Genomic DNA, 16824 nt, shown 5'->3' on the forward strand with positions numbered 1-16824 from the left:
AAAATGATTACGTTTGATTAATGTTCATGTTAAAGGTTAAATAACTGTTAATAGTTATCCTCCCTATCCGTGTGGAAGTGGTAAGTTTTTGGCTATTTAAGTTGAAAGGAAATAACTTGAAGGCTACCGTTTAGGTCGCTAGCTCTCTAGTTTGCGAGTTAGCATGTGTCTCAAGACCCTGCAGTTGCGCAATATGTTGTAAATTAAAAAATATAAATGTGACTATAGTCGTGTTTTGTCATGTCTACAGGGCTCTAATAATGCTTTGTTCATTTTAATCTGAATAAATTAATTTGTCTACCCAACAACTATATGTGGTTTCTTAAGTTTTTATTATTATTATTATTATATTTATTTATTACTGATTGATTGATTTTCTTTATTCTTGATTTGTTTATTTATTTTTCAAGTTATTTTGTGCAGAAAAATAAAAATTAAGATATTTGAGAACAGTGGAATGTTTTATCAGAGCTTTTATTGTAGAAAATCAGAACCAAAGCATTGAAAAAGTTTGTATATTTTTCTGTTTTTAATAAACAAATTTAATAAATTTTGTTTTTAATAAATTAAATAAAATTTATTTATAAATAAAATAAATAAAAATAAATTTAATAAATTTAATAAAGTTTTTTTTTTTTTTGGAAAACCTGATGCGGCCCAGCCTTGCCCAGAACCTAGCTCCAGTGGCCCCCAGGTAAATTGAGTTTGTGACCCCTGAACTAAACACTAAAAACGGAATTCCAAAACAAAAGTTATGTTGGAAAACAATGTTGTAATAGCATTTGCGCTCATTTAGTGATGTCACATCTACTGGCCTGGCATGAATATTGTCGTTTTTTCCCACATTTATGTGAGAAGCCATCCCATTTAGGGATGAGGATGTGTCCCTAAGAGGTTTCCACCAAGGTTTGGGTGACTCTAAAGTTGTTTCAAAGCCTATTTGACCACAGGGATAGACATTATTGCCCACTAGGATGGATATTAAGCTAGCGTTTCCACCGACAGTTTCCCTGCGGAAGCCGTGGGAAGAAGTGTAGGAAGAGCGGCGTGTGGCCTGCACGGGGCAAAACAAAGACATCAAGGCCTGCAGAGGCGGCTTTTGTTCGACCACCCGCTTCATTCATTCGGGAAGAAGTCACTGCTTTCCCAAGAAGTCTTACTTTGTCTTGCAAAGTGGCGGCCATCTTCCTATGAGCTAAGCTTAATTGTTTTCAACTAAAGTTGGCCTGACATGGGCAAAACCTTTACGACAGGGGTCTTCAAAGTGTGGCACAGTGAGAAACACAGCTTTTCTGGGGTTAAAAACTCCTGGTTTGGTTCCGATTTTCTACAATAAAAGCTCTGATAAAACATTCCACTGTTCTCAAATATCTTAATTTTTATTTTTCTGCACAAAATAAGATGAAAAATAAATAAACAAATCAAGAATAAAGAAAATCAATCACAGTAATAAATAAATATAATAATAAAAACTTAAGAAACCACATATAGTTGGTGTGTAGACAAATGATTTTTTTCAGGTTAAAATGAACAAAGCATTATTAGAGCCCTGTAGACATGACAAAACACGACTATAGTCACATTTATACTCTTTTTATTTACAACATATTGCGCAACTGCAGGGTCTTGAGACACACGCTAACTCGCAAACTAGAGAGCTAGCGACCTAAACGGTAGCCTTCAAGTTATTTCCTTTAAACTTAAATAGTCAAAAATTTACCACTTCCACACGGATAAGGAGGATAACTATTAACAGTTATTTAACCTTTAACATGAACATTAATCAAACGTAATAATTTTTTCTGGGTACATGATACCATACAGCATCCATATCAAACTTGCGCGGGCCGCACTAACATTAAACTTTCATATCAAGGCGGGGGCCTCAAACTAGTGTCCCGCGTGTTTGAGACCCCTGACTTAAACGAAAACCTTAAAAAAAAAAAAACACGGAAAATAGCTAAATATACAGTACAATCCGTAGGAGACTCCTTGGTATAAAATATACTGAAAATAGATATGACAATATTCACATGCATAATAAATGGACACAAAGTACCTATTTTTCTATGGAATAATAACAGCCATCGAGGCAGCAGTGATGATGATGGCTGGGTTTGCTTGAGAGATGAGTATCACAAATAGATGAGCCTGTGTCGTGGAAACAGGCATCTGTCAAATAAATTCTTAGCCTGACGAGTTTGAGAATTTACCCACACCGGGAGGAATTTTTGCAAAATGCAAGATTCGTAAATGTTGTGTTGACATAAAAGCTGAAATGTTATTTTTTTTACCAAAGATTTGTGTGTGGAAAAAGACTCTCTTACCTGATTATTAAAATACCGTGCAACAGTATGGTTGTTGTGTAATGCAATTATTAGACTCTGTGGCGGATTTGTTTTGCTCCATTAGGTCTAATTTCAACTACAGTGTGAGAGAGTTTATTCCTAGAGAGACGCAACATCAGATGAGGAGGACACGCAGGTAAATCACACTAATGAGGCAAATTAGTCATTGCAAAAAGAGCGCAATATGGTGATACAGTGTTGATGAAAAGCCTCGCAAACTCAGCAGGTTAAGTGTTAATTTTCCACCCTGCTCAGGAGGGCGTAATCCTGCTCCGACTCAGGTAGCACGGCACGCTATTTTTTCCACAGCAAAGACAAATCCCGGGCAAACATTTATTGATTGTTGATCCTCTAAATCAGGGGTCTCAAACACGCGGCCCGCGGGCCAAATGTGGCCCGTAGGACACTCGTTTGAGGCCCAGAAAAATTTATTACGTTTGATTAATGTTCATGTTAAAGGTTAAATAACTGTTAATAGTTATCCTCCCTATCCGTGTGGAAGTGGTACGTTTTTGGCGATTTAAGTTTAAAGGAAATAACTTGAAGGCTACCGTTTAGGTCGCTAGCTCTCTAGTTTGCGAGTTAGCATGTGTCTCGAGACCCTGCAGTTGCGCAATATGTTGTAAATAAAAAGAGTATAAATGTGACTATAGTCGGTTTTGTCATGTCTACAGGGCTCTAATAATGCTTTGTTCGTTTTAATCTGAAAAAAATAATTTGTCTACCCACCAACAAACTTTCTTAAGTTTTTATTATTTGCCGTTTTATTATTATTATATTTATTTATTTATTACTGATTGATTGATTTTCTTTATTGTTGATTTGTTTATTTATTTTTCATCTTATTTTGTGCAGAAAAATAAAAAGTAAGATATTTGAGAACAGTGGAATGTTTTATCAGAGCTTTTCTTGTAGAAAATTGGAACCAAAGCGAAGTTTTTTAATTTTTTTGTTTTTAATAAATTAAATAAAAATTACTTAGAAATAAAATAAATTTAATAAAGTTTTTTTTTTTTTGGAAAACCTGATGCGGCCCCGTCTCACCCAGACCCTAGCTCCAGTGCCCCCCGAGTAAATTGAGTTTGAGACCCCTACTCTAAATGTAATCAATCGCTTCCTCTATTCTGCAGGAGTACGCACACGCCAGCTCACAAAAAACAACAAATATTGTTTTAATATCTCTTATTATGTCAATGACAAGTGTAGCAGGAGGAACAACTGAAATGAGGAATTATGTCATCCCAATGTTCAAAAATAGCGCTATAACCGATTAAACTATGTTTAATTTAATGTTTAATCATGTGACGTGTGCTAGTCGCACCAAAATATAAAAAATACATCAACCAATGCGCCGAAAGCCCGCTAGCCACCCACAAATCGCCAGCAACACCATGACGGCACCCATGGAAGTTGTATCTTCTTTGGTATTTTTATGGTTATGCTAGGCTATAACGCCAATTAGTAGAGTAGTTTTGCTTGATTTTAGTTTTATTTAGTTGCGCTCTAGGCTGGTAAACTTGCATGTGTGTTGAGGAAAGTGACGTAATAAAGTATTCGGAAGGCATTCATTTCACGTTACATGATTTCATTCATTCATTCGTTTGTTCGTTTTCTACTGCTTATCCTCGCGGGGAGTGCTGGAGCCTATCCCAGCTGTTTGGACTGGTCGCCAGCCAATCACAAGGCACATATAGACAAACAACCATTCACACTCACATTCATACCTATGGACAATTTGGAGTCGCTAATTAACCTAGCATGTTTTTGGAATGTGGGAGGAAACCGGAGTACCCGGAGAGAACATGCAAACTCCACACAGAGATAACCGAGGGTGGGATTGAACCCGGATCTCCTAGCGGTGAGGTCTGCGCGCTAACCACTCAACCACCGTGCAGCCCATTACATGATTTCCAATGGGCAAAACCGTTATGAGGACAACACAAAGCAGTCTGGAATTTTTGGGGAACCCCTTAATGCTCTATCCCAGGGGTGGGCAAACTTTTTGACTCGCATTGATATAACAAAATATCCGGGGGGGGGGGGGGGGGGGGGGGGCAGACTATATATTTTACACGTAACAGTCCACCTGGTATTATTGTATCTGTAAAATTGTCATGCAATCTGCTATTATTATTTATTATTTTATATTTATATTTAAATATTTTAAAAATAATACAATATTATAATAATTAAAATAAAATTAAAATAATAATTATTATATTATTATTATGTAAAATATGCAAATATAACAATATTATTATATATAATTAATATAATAATTAGCATTAATATAATAAATATAATAATCATAATATTTATAATAAAAATATATTAATTATTATTTTAATTTTTATTATTATTATGTGCTTGTGTCTCTTTTTTCAGGAGCACTTTGTAAACAACAGACCATGTCAAACAACGAAATTGATACAACCATCAAAAGGTTGGCTCAGGCCATGATGCCAGGTTGTATGTTGAGTTTAAAGTAAATACTTTTGAAAGATTGGGCGGGCCGTATTCAAACACTTGGCGGGCCGGATGTGGCCCCCGGGCCGTAGTTTGCCCACCCCTGCTCTATCCGAAAACCTAGCATTTTCCAACCAATGTACAATTTTGTTTATTTCAACGGTCTTTAGGGGGGACTTGTAATGTACGTGCGGCTCGAGTTTTAAGCTAGTACACTGATCCGGCCCGGATTAGTACATCTCATTAGGTACACCTTCACAATCTAATGACCTTTTTTTTTTTAAATTCTGACATTCTGGAGATAATTTTGCTCAACTCTGTTTGACAAGTCATGTCCCCAAATCCTTGTTGGGGGGGTGTGGTTCTACTAGTTGGGACCTCTCAAGTAGCTCAAAAGGGACCGGAATATTATGGTAATGGTTTAATTTCATTTGAACATGATTACAATTGAATGCATCCCATAATCAGTTCCCAGTTCCACATGTCCAAAAGGAGTAGGAAGAAGCAAAATTTATTAAATCCTACCCCTCCATCTGGTACTTTTACAATCAGTAACTCTTACATTTGTTCACTTCCTGCTTTCATAATATAGTTTTTAAAAATGAAAAAAAAATGTTTTTTAATTTGATTAATTTTTATTAATTTTATTTATTTTTTTTTTATTTTTTTTTTTATTTACAATGACCATACCATAGTAAGTACCATAGTAAGTGTCAATATAGTGATATATATAGCACATCATGACTGGTTCAAGACTCTTCATCCTTGTATTTAGCAAACATCAACTGCTTGTATTGTTTCTTTTACATTTGTTCACTTCCTGCTTTCCATAATACAGTTTAAGGTTTTTTTTATTTTTTAGAAATCAAGTTTGTATAACAAGTTTGAAATGCCCGTCTTACTGCGTCCAACTTCAGCAGCAATAGCACACTGCGCGAGGCCTTACTTGTGCAACTCAACAATGCCAACACAATCAAAGAGAGAAAGCTTTTCTGCCTTTGCCGTCGAGCAATCATGAAGGTGGGAATACCTCACACGAAATCAGCTGATAAACAGCCTATTTTACTTTAATGCTTGTACTCTGAAGAGTGGTTAGCATGTTAGCCACACGGTCCGGAAGACCTGGGTTCGATTCTCCGCTTGGGTATCTCTGTGTGAAGTTTGCATGTTTCTCCCCGTGCATGCGTGGGTTTTCTCCGGGTACTCCGGTTTCCTCCCACATTCCAAAAACATGCTAGGTTAATTGGTGACTCCAAATTGTCCATAGGTATGAATATGAGTGTGAATGGTTGTTTGTCTAAATGTGCCCTGTGATTGGCTGGCTGGCGACCAGTCCAGGGTGGACCCCGCCTCTCGCCCGAAGACAGCTGGGATAGGCTCCAGCATGAGGAAAAGCGGTAGAAAATGAATAGCCTATTTTACTTTAATGCACGAGTGGTTAGCATGTTGGCCACACAGACCTGGGTTCGATTCTCCGCTTGGGCATCTCTGTGTGGAGTTTGCATGTTCTCCCCGTGTATGCGTGGGTTTTCTCCGGGTATTCCGGTTTCCTCCCACATTCCAAAAACATGCTAGGTTAATTAGCGACTCCAAATTGTCCATAGGTATGAATGTGAGTGTGAATGGTTGTTTGTCTATATGTGCCCTGTGATTGGCTGGCTGGCGACCAGTCCAGGGTGGACCCCGCCTCTCGCCCGAAGACGGCTGGGATAGGCTTCAGCATCCCCGCAACCCTTGTGAGGATAAGCGGTAGAAAATGAATGAATGAATGAGTTCTCCTCCTATTTTGTGTGGAAGTGGTAACTTTTTGGCTTCTTATTTTGTCTTCCCCCACCCTCGGCCATCTCTGTGTGGGTTTTCTCCGGGTATTCCGGTTTCCTCCCACATTCCAAAAAAAACCCCACACAGTAGTGACGATAAGCGACATAGAAAACGTATGAACGCTTACTTTTTTTGTCTCACTCCCATTTTGGAACTCTACTTACAAATTTGATCAGTTCTGCGTTTTGTCGGCCATATTTCCACTTATAAATGCGCCTCACAACAATAAAAACAATTTATATTACAGAAAATGACATTATTAAAATTAAGCTCTCATTTGATTCCATGTGTGTCTTTACAGAAATGATTGTGTTGAAATATTCTATGAAGTTGTAATATTTGGACTTGTACGCCAGCAGCTGTGTACCACTGCAAAGTACAAACAATACAAAACTATTGCAGGTGTACTACTGTGAGTATTATTGGGTGTACATATTCGTGCTGGGCTCATAATAACAGAAACAATGCTAAAAACACGCATTTGTGTGTGGTCTCCACATTGTACTTTTAGCATCCGAATAGGATCTACGTGGATGTTTATGCAGGTAAGTCGTGTTACTTTGCGTGGACACAATAGTTTAATAGCACGCAAAACTTTGAAAATAAATGCAAACATCGGTAGCTTAAATGTTAACTGGATCATTTTGTGTGTTACTTTAGGTGCATCAGCATTGGAGTAGTTTGTTATTTTAAAATAAAGAGAAGCACAAAAGGAACAAAAGCGAGCCACGACTCTTCATCACCACACATCGACCACCATTATTATTATTATTATTATTATTATCATCATCACCAAGCGAGGCTATTTTAGCGAGGAAAAATAAGGTAAAAAAAAGACAGAGAAACCGCATCAACACAACCGCGGTGAGAACCATGGCGGGTCCAGCGGCGAGTGTCGACACAAACCCCCGCCGACTTCTCGGCTCCGCTTCCACCCCCACCGAGCCCGCCGCCTTACCTCCGACCCGGTACATGTTGGCCGCCATGGCTGCCTGCCCGCCGGTGCCGGGCTTCCTCTCCAGGTAGAGGGGGGTGGCTCTCTCGCTCTGGTCCGCTCGCCCCGCCGGAGCCCCCTTTAGCTGTGCTGCCGCCGCTGTGTGTTGGAAAATGGTGGATGGATCGATACGACACAGAGCAGCCTGGAGACCTTAAAGGGACAGTACGCCCTCGCAGGCCGGGATCCATGCAGTGTGTGTTCGGCGATGAACGGGCTGACAAATGCCCGCTTTAATTGATCGCTAATCGGGTTTAATTCGACTTCCCCTCGCTACTAGCATCTTTAGCATGTAGCTGTTATACAATTTAGCCGCATTAGCCCGGTACGTCCATTTCTATGCTACTTGCTCTAGCTAGGTTACTTCATTACTTTTACTAGCAACTGCTTTAGGGCACAAATGAATGGAAAATAAGTGTGTTTAATTTAACATATTGATCACTAAAATGTCATTGTACTTATAGTCACCTATAAACACTAATGTTGTGTATGTAGCACATAGAGAAGGTTCTTAAAAGTACTTAAAGTTGAAGACTCTTGTCTCCAATCTTCAGTGTGTCCAAAAACTTGTATGCTAACTTTGGTCACAACTGTTAAAAAAATTTGTTAATAATTTTTGGGACTCGTTAACGTTTACGAAAAACCTATGGTAGGTTCATCAAAGATTTTTGAAATCGTCGTCAATGTTTATGAAAAGGACGTATGCTATGTTTGTTGTCTCTTAATCGTTTTCACAGAAACATATTCGATGTTTCTACAGAGGCAAATGCGATGAAGACTAGACTGTTTTTCCAAAAACACCAATATTAGGTTCAAAGTTAACAAAATCGTACATTAATTTCCTGAAAATTTTTCATTGTCTTCAGTGTGTCCAAAAACGTTTAAGCTAACTTCAGTCACAACTGTCTTTGGTGATTCCAAAAACACGTACAATAGTTTTACTGAATGTTAAATAGTTTAATAGTTTTCAGTGTTACTAACGTTTCGGAAAAAAGTGTTTAGAAATTTTTTTTTGTTGCTTCTAAATTGTCTTCACAGAAAAAAAACGTACGCTAGTTTCATCAGGTTTGTTGAAGACTAAAGTGTCTTATATCTGCTAAAGTGTCTTATGATAGCTTTACTGAATGTGAAATTGTCTTTAACGTTAAAAAACTATTTGTCCGTACTAAACTAGGTTCTTTTAGGACTCAAAATCATCCTCGGTGTATATGAAAACCATGAATGCTAACTTTTTGACTTTAAATTGTCTTCACAGAAACACTAGCTTGGTCAAAGACTTGAAACTGTATTTGATGTTTCCCAAAAGTCAAATTCTAGGTTTGTTAAAGACTAAACTGTCTTCACTGTTTACAAAAACATTCGGTTCATTGAAGAGTTTCGTTCTTCAATGTTTACAAAACCATACGTTAAGTTCTTGAAAATTCCAAGTTGTGTTCAGTGTTTCCAAAAACTTGTATGCTAAGTTCAATGAGGACTCAAAACTGGTAGCTAGTCTTTAACGTTAAAAAACTATTTGTCCGTACTAAACTAGGTTCTTTAGGACTCAAAATCATCCTCGGTGTATATGAAAACCATGAATGCTAACTTTTTTTACTCTAAATTGTCTTCACTAGCTTGGTCAAAGACTTGAAACTGTATTTGGTGTTTCCCAAAAGGCAAATTCTAGGTTTGTTAAAGACTAAACTGTCTTCACTGTTTACGAAATAGAAACATTCGGTTCATTGAAGAGTTTCGTTCTTCAATGTTTACAAAACCATACGTTAAGTTCTTGAAAATTCCAAGTTGTGTTCAGTGTTACCAAAAACGTGTATGCTAAGTTCAGTGAGGACTCAAAACTGGTAGCTAGTCTTTAACGTTAAAAAACTATTTGTCCGTACTAAACTAGGTTCTTTTAGGACTCAAAATTATCCTCGGTGTATATGAAAACCATGAATGCTAACTTTTTTGACTCTAAATTGTCTTCACTAGCTTGGTCAAAGACTTGAAACTGTATTTGATGTTTCCCAAAAGGCAAATTCTAGGTTTGTTAAAGACTAAACCGTCTTCACTGTTTACAAAAACATTCGGTTCATTGAAGAGTTTCGTTCTTCAATGTTTACAAAACCATACGTTAAGTTCTTGAAAATTCCAAGTTGTGTTCAGTGTTACCAAAAACGTGTATGCTAAGTTCAGTGAGGACTCAACACTGGTAGCTAGTCTTTAACGTTAAAAAACTATTTGTCCGTACTAAACTAGGTTCTTTTAGGACTCAAAATCATCCTCGGTGTATATGAAAACCATGAATGCTAACTTTTTTGACTCTAAATTGTCTTCACAGAAACACTAGCTTGGTCAAAGACTTGAAACTGTATTTGATGTTTCCCAAAAGGCAAATACCAGGTTTGTTAAAGACTAAACTGTCTTCACTGTTTACAAAATAGAAACATTCGGTTCATTGAAGAGTTTCGTCTTCAATGTTTACAAAACCATACGTTAAGTTCTTGAAAATTCCAAGTTGTGTTCAGTGTTTCCAAAAACTTGTATGCTAAGTTCAATGAGGACTCAAAACTGGTAGCTAGTCTTTAACGTTAAAACACTATTTGTCCGTGGTAAACTAGGTTCTTTTAGGACTCAAAATCATCCTCGGTGTATATGAAAACCATGAATGCTAACTTTTTTGACTCTAAATTGTCTTCACTAGCTTGGTCAAAGACTTGAAACTGTATTTGGTGTTTCCCAAAAGGCAAATTCTAGGTTTGTTAAAGACTAAACTGTCTTCACTGTTTACAAAATATAAACATTCGGTTCATTGAAGAGTTTCGTCTTCAATGTTTACAAAACCATACGTTAAGTTCTTGAAAATTCCAAGTTGCGTTCAGTGTTTCCAAAAACTTGTATGCTAAGTTTAATGAGGATTCAAAACTGGTAGCTAGTCTTTAACGTTAAAAAACTATTTGTCCGTACTAAACTAGGTTCTTTTAGGACTCAAAATCATCCTCGGTGTATATGAAAACCATGAATGCTAACTTTTTTGACTCTAAATTGTCTTCACAGAAACACTAGCTTGGTCAAAGACTTGAAACTGTATTTGATGTTTCCCAAAAGGCAAATTCCAGGTTTGTTAAAGACTAAACCGTCTTCACTGTTTACAAAATAGAAACATTCGGTTCATTGAAGAGTTTCGTCTTCAATGTTTACAAAACCATACGTTAAGTTCTTGAAAATTCCAAGTTGTGTTCAGTGTTTCCAAAAACTTGTATGCTAAGTTCAGTGAGGACTCAAAACTGGTAGCTAATCTTTAACGTTAAAAAACTATTTGTCCGTACTAAACTAGGTTCTTTAGGACTCAAAATCATCCTCGGTGTATATGAAAAACCATGAATGCTAACTTTTTTGACTCTAAATTGTCTTCACTAGCTTGGTCAAAGACTTGAAACTGTATTTGATGTTTCCCAAAAGGCAAATTCTAGGTTTGTTAAAGACTAAACTGTCTTCACTGTTTACAAAAACATTCGGATCATTGAAGAGTTTCGTTCTTCAATGTTTACAAAACCATACGTTAAGTTCTTGAAAATTCCAAGTTGCGTTCAGTGTTTCCAAACACTTGTATTCTAAGTTCAATGAGGACTCAAAACTGGGAGCTACTCTTTAACGTTAAAAAACTATTTGTCCGTACTAAACTAGGTTCTTTAGGACTCAAAATCATCCTCGGTGTATATGAAAACCATGAATGCTAACTTTTTGACTTTAAATTGTCTTCACAGAAACACTAGCTTGGTCAAAGACTTGAAACTGTATTTGATGTTTCCCAAAAGGCAAATGCCAGGTTTGTTAAAGACTAAACTGTTGACAAAAACCACAAATACGAGCGTCATTGAAGTTTAAAGTCTTCAAAGGTTACGAAAATAAACATTAAAAAAATTCAAATTGAAAAGTACAAGTTGTGTTCAGTGTTTCCAAAAACCTGAATGCTAAACTCAGTGAGGACTTGAAAGTGAAAACATATACATTAGCTTAACCGAGTACCGAGATGAATGAAATGCCGTCATTGTGAAGAGAAGGAAGTATTTACTGGGCGGACCGTTCTCACTAGGCGCCTCCTACCGAACTAAACAGGTTCAATCGGTGATAAAACCCTGGCGAAGTTTGCATATTAGCAAAAACATGCAGTGTACTATATAAACAGTTAGCTAGCTAAAACCTCCCATTTCTGTGCTATTCATCGAAGATTCTAGTCTTCAATGTTTGTAGTTGTACGTTATGTTGCAAATCACGGTAGAGATTACTATACGGCAAGGGTCTCAAACTCAATTTACCTGGGGGCCACTGGAGCTAGGGTCTGGGCAAAAGGCTGGGCCGCATCAGGTTTTCCAAAAAAAAAAAAAAAAAACGCATTCATTAAAAACAGAAAAATATACAAACTTTTTCAGTGCTTTGGTTATGATTTTTATTTTTCTGCACAAAGATGAAAAATAAATAAATCAAGAATAAAGAAAATCAATAAATATAATAATAATAATAAAATAATAATTTTCAGATTAAAATGAACAAAGCATGATTAGAGCCCTGTAGACATGACAAAACACGACTATAGTCACATTTATACTCTTTTTATTTACAACATATTGCGCAACTGCAGGTTCTTGAGACACATGCTAACTCGCAAACTAGAGAGCTAGCGACCTAAACGGTAGCCTTCAAGTTATTTCCTTTAAACTTAAATAGCCAAAAACTTACCACTTCCACACGGATAGGGAGGATAACTATTAACAGTTATTTAACCTTTAACATGAACATTAATCAAACGTAATCATTTTTTCTGGGTACATGATACCATACAGCATCCATATCAAACTTGCGCGGGCCGCGCTAACATTAAACTTTCATATCAAGGCGGGGGCCTCAAACTAGTGTCCTGCGGGCCACATTTGGCCCGCGGGCCGCACTAACATTAAACTTTCATATCAAGGCGGGGGCCTCAAACTAGTGTCCTGCGGACCACATTTGGCCCGCGGGCCGCATGTTTGAGACCCCTGCTATACATAGTATTTCTACGCTTTGGAACTGCATAGCTGGTGCAATCATTCAAGTGAGACGCCTCACTCTTCAGTGAAAAGCTGACAACATTCAAACACTTCCATTTACTCTGAGCTTAGCCCAACACGTATAATTTCATTTATGGCGTCCGATGAATGTAAACAATCCAACGCTTCCTGATACTTTTGATTTTCCCGCATTCCATCTCGGATAAAAGTGTACGTCCTCGGGTTTTCGCAGGAATGCTGCGGTGAAAGCTACATCTGATCTATACCATATGTAAGCCTCAATTACTGGAGCTGCAACACAAGGGACTTTGGTCTTGTGGACATGTGACCTCTGCGGGCCAATCACGTGAGTCGACTGTGTGCTCTCTCGGTCAGCCGTGTCAACGTTGGAGCTGGAGCTTTGCCTGGAGCACTGAAGAGGGGGGTGATGTAGCTTCCATTTTCCCTTGTTCCTGTACTTGTGTGTGTATTGTTGTGTACTTACTAAGAGCTCATTGTACCGTGTTTACTACCTAATATGTGAACAGACGCCATTAGTATGAGTACGGGTATGGGTATGAGTACAACATACCAGGAACATACCAGGAGAACATGAAAATATTCGGATATTGTGCTCTAATTTTATAGGCGAGGCGCAGCGCACCTGACTTGTGCTGCGCCAACAGGGCGTAGCCAGCACATTTTGCCCAGTGCTGCGCCGCGCACCCACACCTCCATCCCTCTTTAAGATGGCTCTGAACGCTCCGTTTCGGAGAGTTTTCTCTAACACCGGCTCCCTGTGATGTCACAAGGAGTCGGGCTTCCTTCCAGGAAGGAAGGATGTTTTGCGATTAAAAACAAACTGTACTTAAGAACACATTATGTCACGTGTGCCATATTGTTATGCTAACCGAGGCAAAATTGCGGCATGAATTTTCAACGTAAATCAAAAAAAAAAAAAATTGCGCTAACCGGCGCGGATGCCAACCATGCTTTGCACTGAACTAAACTCATTCATTTTACTTGAGTGATGCACTATGTTTAGACACCAGGGGGCGCCAACTCATGTCCTTTGGAGGGCAAATAAGTTACTATTAGCGATCAGTTACACCAGTGTTGTCCAAAGTGTGGCCCAGGGGCCACACCTGTTCCACAGCTGACTTTTTTTTACTGGGCCGTAGTACCGTATTAGTCCAAAAGAATACAACTAAAGACTACTAAATACTACGACTAAAGTATTAGAACATTACAAAAAAGGTAATTTTCCTTGGTTTTTGTTATTAATGTATTCCACAAGCGCTGACGAAAACCGAAACGTATAAAAACCGATCAATCCGATGACTCTGTCCCAGAATATGAACTAAAAATTCCGTGGAATGATGCACAGGGCAAACACATTAGGAGCAATATTAAGAGCAGTATTGTACAGAAACTAAAGATACTACTAAGATATTTTCCGACTCACAAAAACTATAAAAAAAACAAGGTTTGACTGTAAATGTAAACAATATGAACACAATTTTTTTTTTTTAAAAAGCTTTTTGTCCTAAGAGGTCTAATCTTACCCGATTCATTATATGTTAGAGCCTCTCAGTGCACTTACACGAGTTAGACGGCAGAGGGCGCTGCTGTCATCCTTTTCATAAAAAGGATGCATCGATGAAAATGGTAGTGAAGTCAATCTACCAGTAGGGGTCGTCCCTCCCTTGCAGCACAGTCTTGCCTCCTGATCAGAACACGTTTGGGTGATAGAAGGAGTTAGCAGTGGCGTCATTTTCGGCCATTTTGGGGGGGGCTTCAATTTGATATTTTTTTGATATTCTTTTTTTGAGAGTTTTAAATTAAATTTAAATGTATTTATTTATTTTATTTTATTTTACAAAAAGAATATCTGACAAATTTCATATAATAAGGCATAAGCAGGCTAATACCTACTACTACTATTAGCAGTAGTAGGAAGTAGTAGTAGTAGTACTACTAGTAGTAGTACTAGTACTAAATATACTAGTAAATATCTGACAAATTTCATATAATAAGGCAAAAGCAGGTTAATAACTAGTAGTAGTACCCTATTATTTCATATAATAGGGCAAAAGCAGGCTAGTAAGCAGGCTAATACCTTCTACTACCACTAGTAGTAGTAGTAGTAGTAGGTAGTAGTAGTACTACTTCCACTAGTAGTAGTAGTAGTAGTACTAAATATAGTAGTAAATATCTGACAAATTTCATATAATACGGCAAAAGCAGGCTGATAATCAGGCTACTACCTACTACTACTACTAGTAGTAGTAGTACTACTACTACTAGTAGTAGTAGTAGTGCCCTATTATTTCATATAATATGGCAAAAGCTGGCTAGTAAGCAGGCTAATACCTCCTACTCCCACTACTAGTAGTAGTAGTAGGTAGTAGTAGTAGTACTACTACTACTACCACTAGTAGTAGTAGTAGTAGTGTCCTATTATTCCATATAATAGGGCAAAGCAGGCTAATAAGCAAGCTAATACCTACTACTACTACTAGTAGTATTTGTAGTAGTAGTAGTACTACTACTAGTAGTAGTAGTACTAAATATAGTAGTAAATATCTGACAAATTTCATATAATAAGGCAAAAGCAGGCTAATAAGCAGGCTAATACCTACTACTACTAGTAGTAGTAGTACTACTAAATACTGAATAGTACTAAATATACTAGTAAATATCTGACAAATTTCATATAATAAGGCAAAAGCAGTAGTAGTAGTATTACTACTACTAGTAGTAGTAGTACTACTAGTAGTAGTACTAAATATAGTAGTAAATATCTGACAAATTTCATATAATAAGGCAAAAGCAGGCTAATAAGCAGGCTAATACCTACTACTACTAGTAGTAGTAGTACTACTAAATACTAAATAGTACTAAATATAGTGGTAAATATATGACAAATTTCATATAATAAGGCAAAAGCAGGCTAATAAGCAGGCTAATACCTACGCCTACCACTAGTAGTAGTAGTAGTATTACTACTACTACTAGTAGTAGTACTAGTAGTAGTACTAAATATAGTAGTAAATATCTGACAAATTTCATATAATAAGGCAAAAGCAGGCTAATAAGCAGGCTAATACCTACTACTACTACTAGTAGTAGTACTAGTAGTAGGTAGTAGTAGTAGTAATACTACTACTAGTAGTAGTAGTAGTAGTGCCCTATTATTTCATATAATAAGGCAAAAGCAGGCTAATAAGCAAGCTAATACCTACTACTACTAGTAGTAGTATTTGTAGTAGTAGTAGTATTACTACTACTAGTAGTAGTAGTAGTACTAAATATAGTAGTAAATATCTGACAAATTTCATATAATAAGGCAAAAGCAGGCTAATAAGCAGGCTAATACCTACTCCTACCACTAGTAGTAGTATTACTAGTAGTAGTAGTAGTATTACTACTACTAGTAGTAGTAGTACTACTAGTAGTAGTACTAAATATAGTAGTAAATATCTGACAAATTTCATATAATAAGGCAAAAGCAGGCTAATAAGCAGGCTAATACCTACTACTACTACTAGTAGTAGTAGTAGTACTACTAAATACTAAATAGTACTAAATATAGTGGTAAATATCTGACAAATTTCATATAATAAGGCAAAAGCAGGCTAATAAGCAGGCTAATACCTACGCCTACCACTAGTAGTAGTAGTAGTATTACTACTACTACTAGTAGTAGTACTAGTAGTAGTACTAAATATAGTAGTAAATATCTGACAAATTTCATATTCCATATTATTATTCCATATTATTTCATATAATAAGGCAAAAGCAGGCTAATAAGCAGGCTAATACCTACTACTACTACTAGTAGTAGTAGCCTAGTAGTAGTAGTAGCCTAGTAGTAGTAGTAGTACTAAATACAGTAGTTAATATCTGACAAATTTCATACAATGAGGCAAAAGCAGGCGAATAAGCAGGCTAATATCGACTACTAATAGTAGTAGTAGTAGTAGGAGTAGTAGTAGTAGTAGTAGTAGTACTAAATATAGTAGTAAATATCTGACAAATTTCATATAATAAGGCAAAAGCAGGCTAATAAGCAGGCTAATACCTACTACTACTAGTAGTAGTAGTAGTAGTACTAAATAACAACATCAGCATCGGTAGGCTGATGACCAATTATTCTGTAACGACTGTAATTGGCTTATTGGAGGATGCT

At 37.0% G+C, this 16824-nt stretch overlaps 1 protein-coding gene across 4 annotated transcripts in view; it reads right to left on the reverse strand.

Annotated features, from left to right (window-relative positions):
• The window catches only part of mta1 (metastasis associated 1), a 79501-nt gene extending 71614 nt beyond the window's left edge, over window positions 1-7887 (reverse strand). The window contains exon 1 of one of the 4 annotated variants that reach the window (XM_058056332.1): window positions 7594-7887. In XM_058056332.1, coding sequence (XP_057912315.1) covers window positions 7594-7621 — 28 coding nt within the window. In that variant the 5' untranslated portion in view covers window positions 7622-7887. The remainder of the gene's footprint in view (window positions 1-7593) is intronic. The other 3 variants (XM_058056331.1, XM_058056333.1, XM_058056335.1) reach the window with 3 other exon arrangements.
• Between the last annotated feature and the right edge of the window lie 8937 nt (window positions 7888-16824).

Source organism: Doryrhamphus excisus, chromosome 19, assembly GCF_030265055.1.
Source record: "Doryrhamphus excisus isolate RoL2022-K1 chromosome 19, RoL_Dexc_1.0, whole genome shotgun sequence".
Classification (NCBI taxonomy): domain Eukaryota; kingdom Metazoa; phylum Chordata; class Actinopteri; order Syngnathiformes; family Syngnathidae; genus Doryrhamphus; species Doryrhamphus excisus.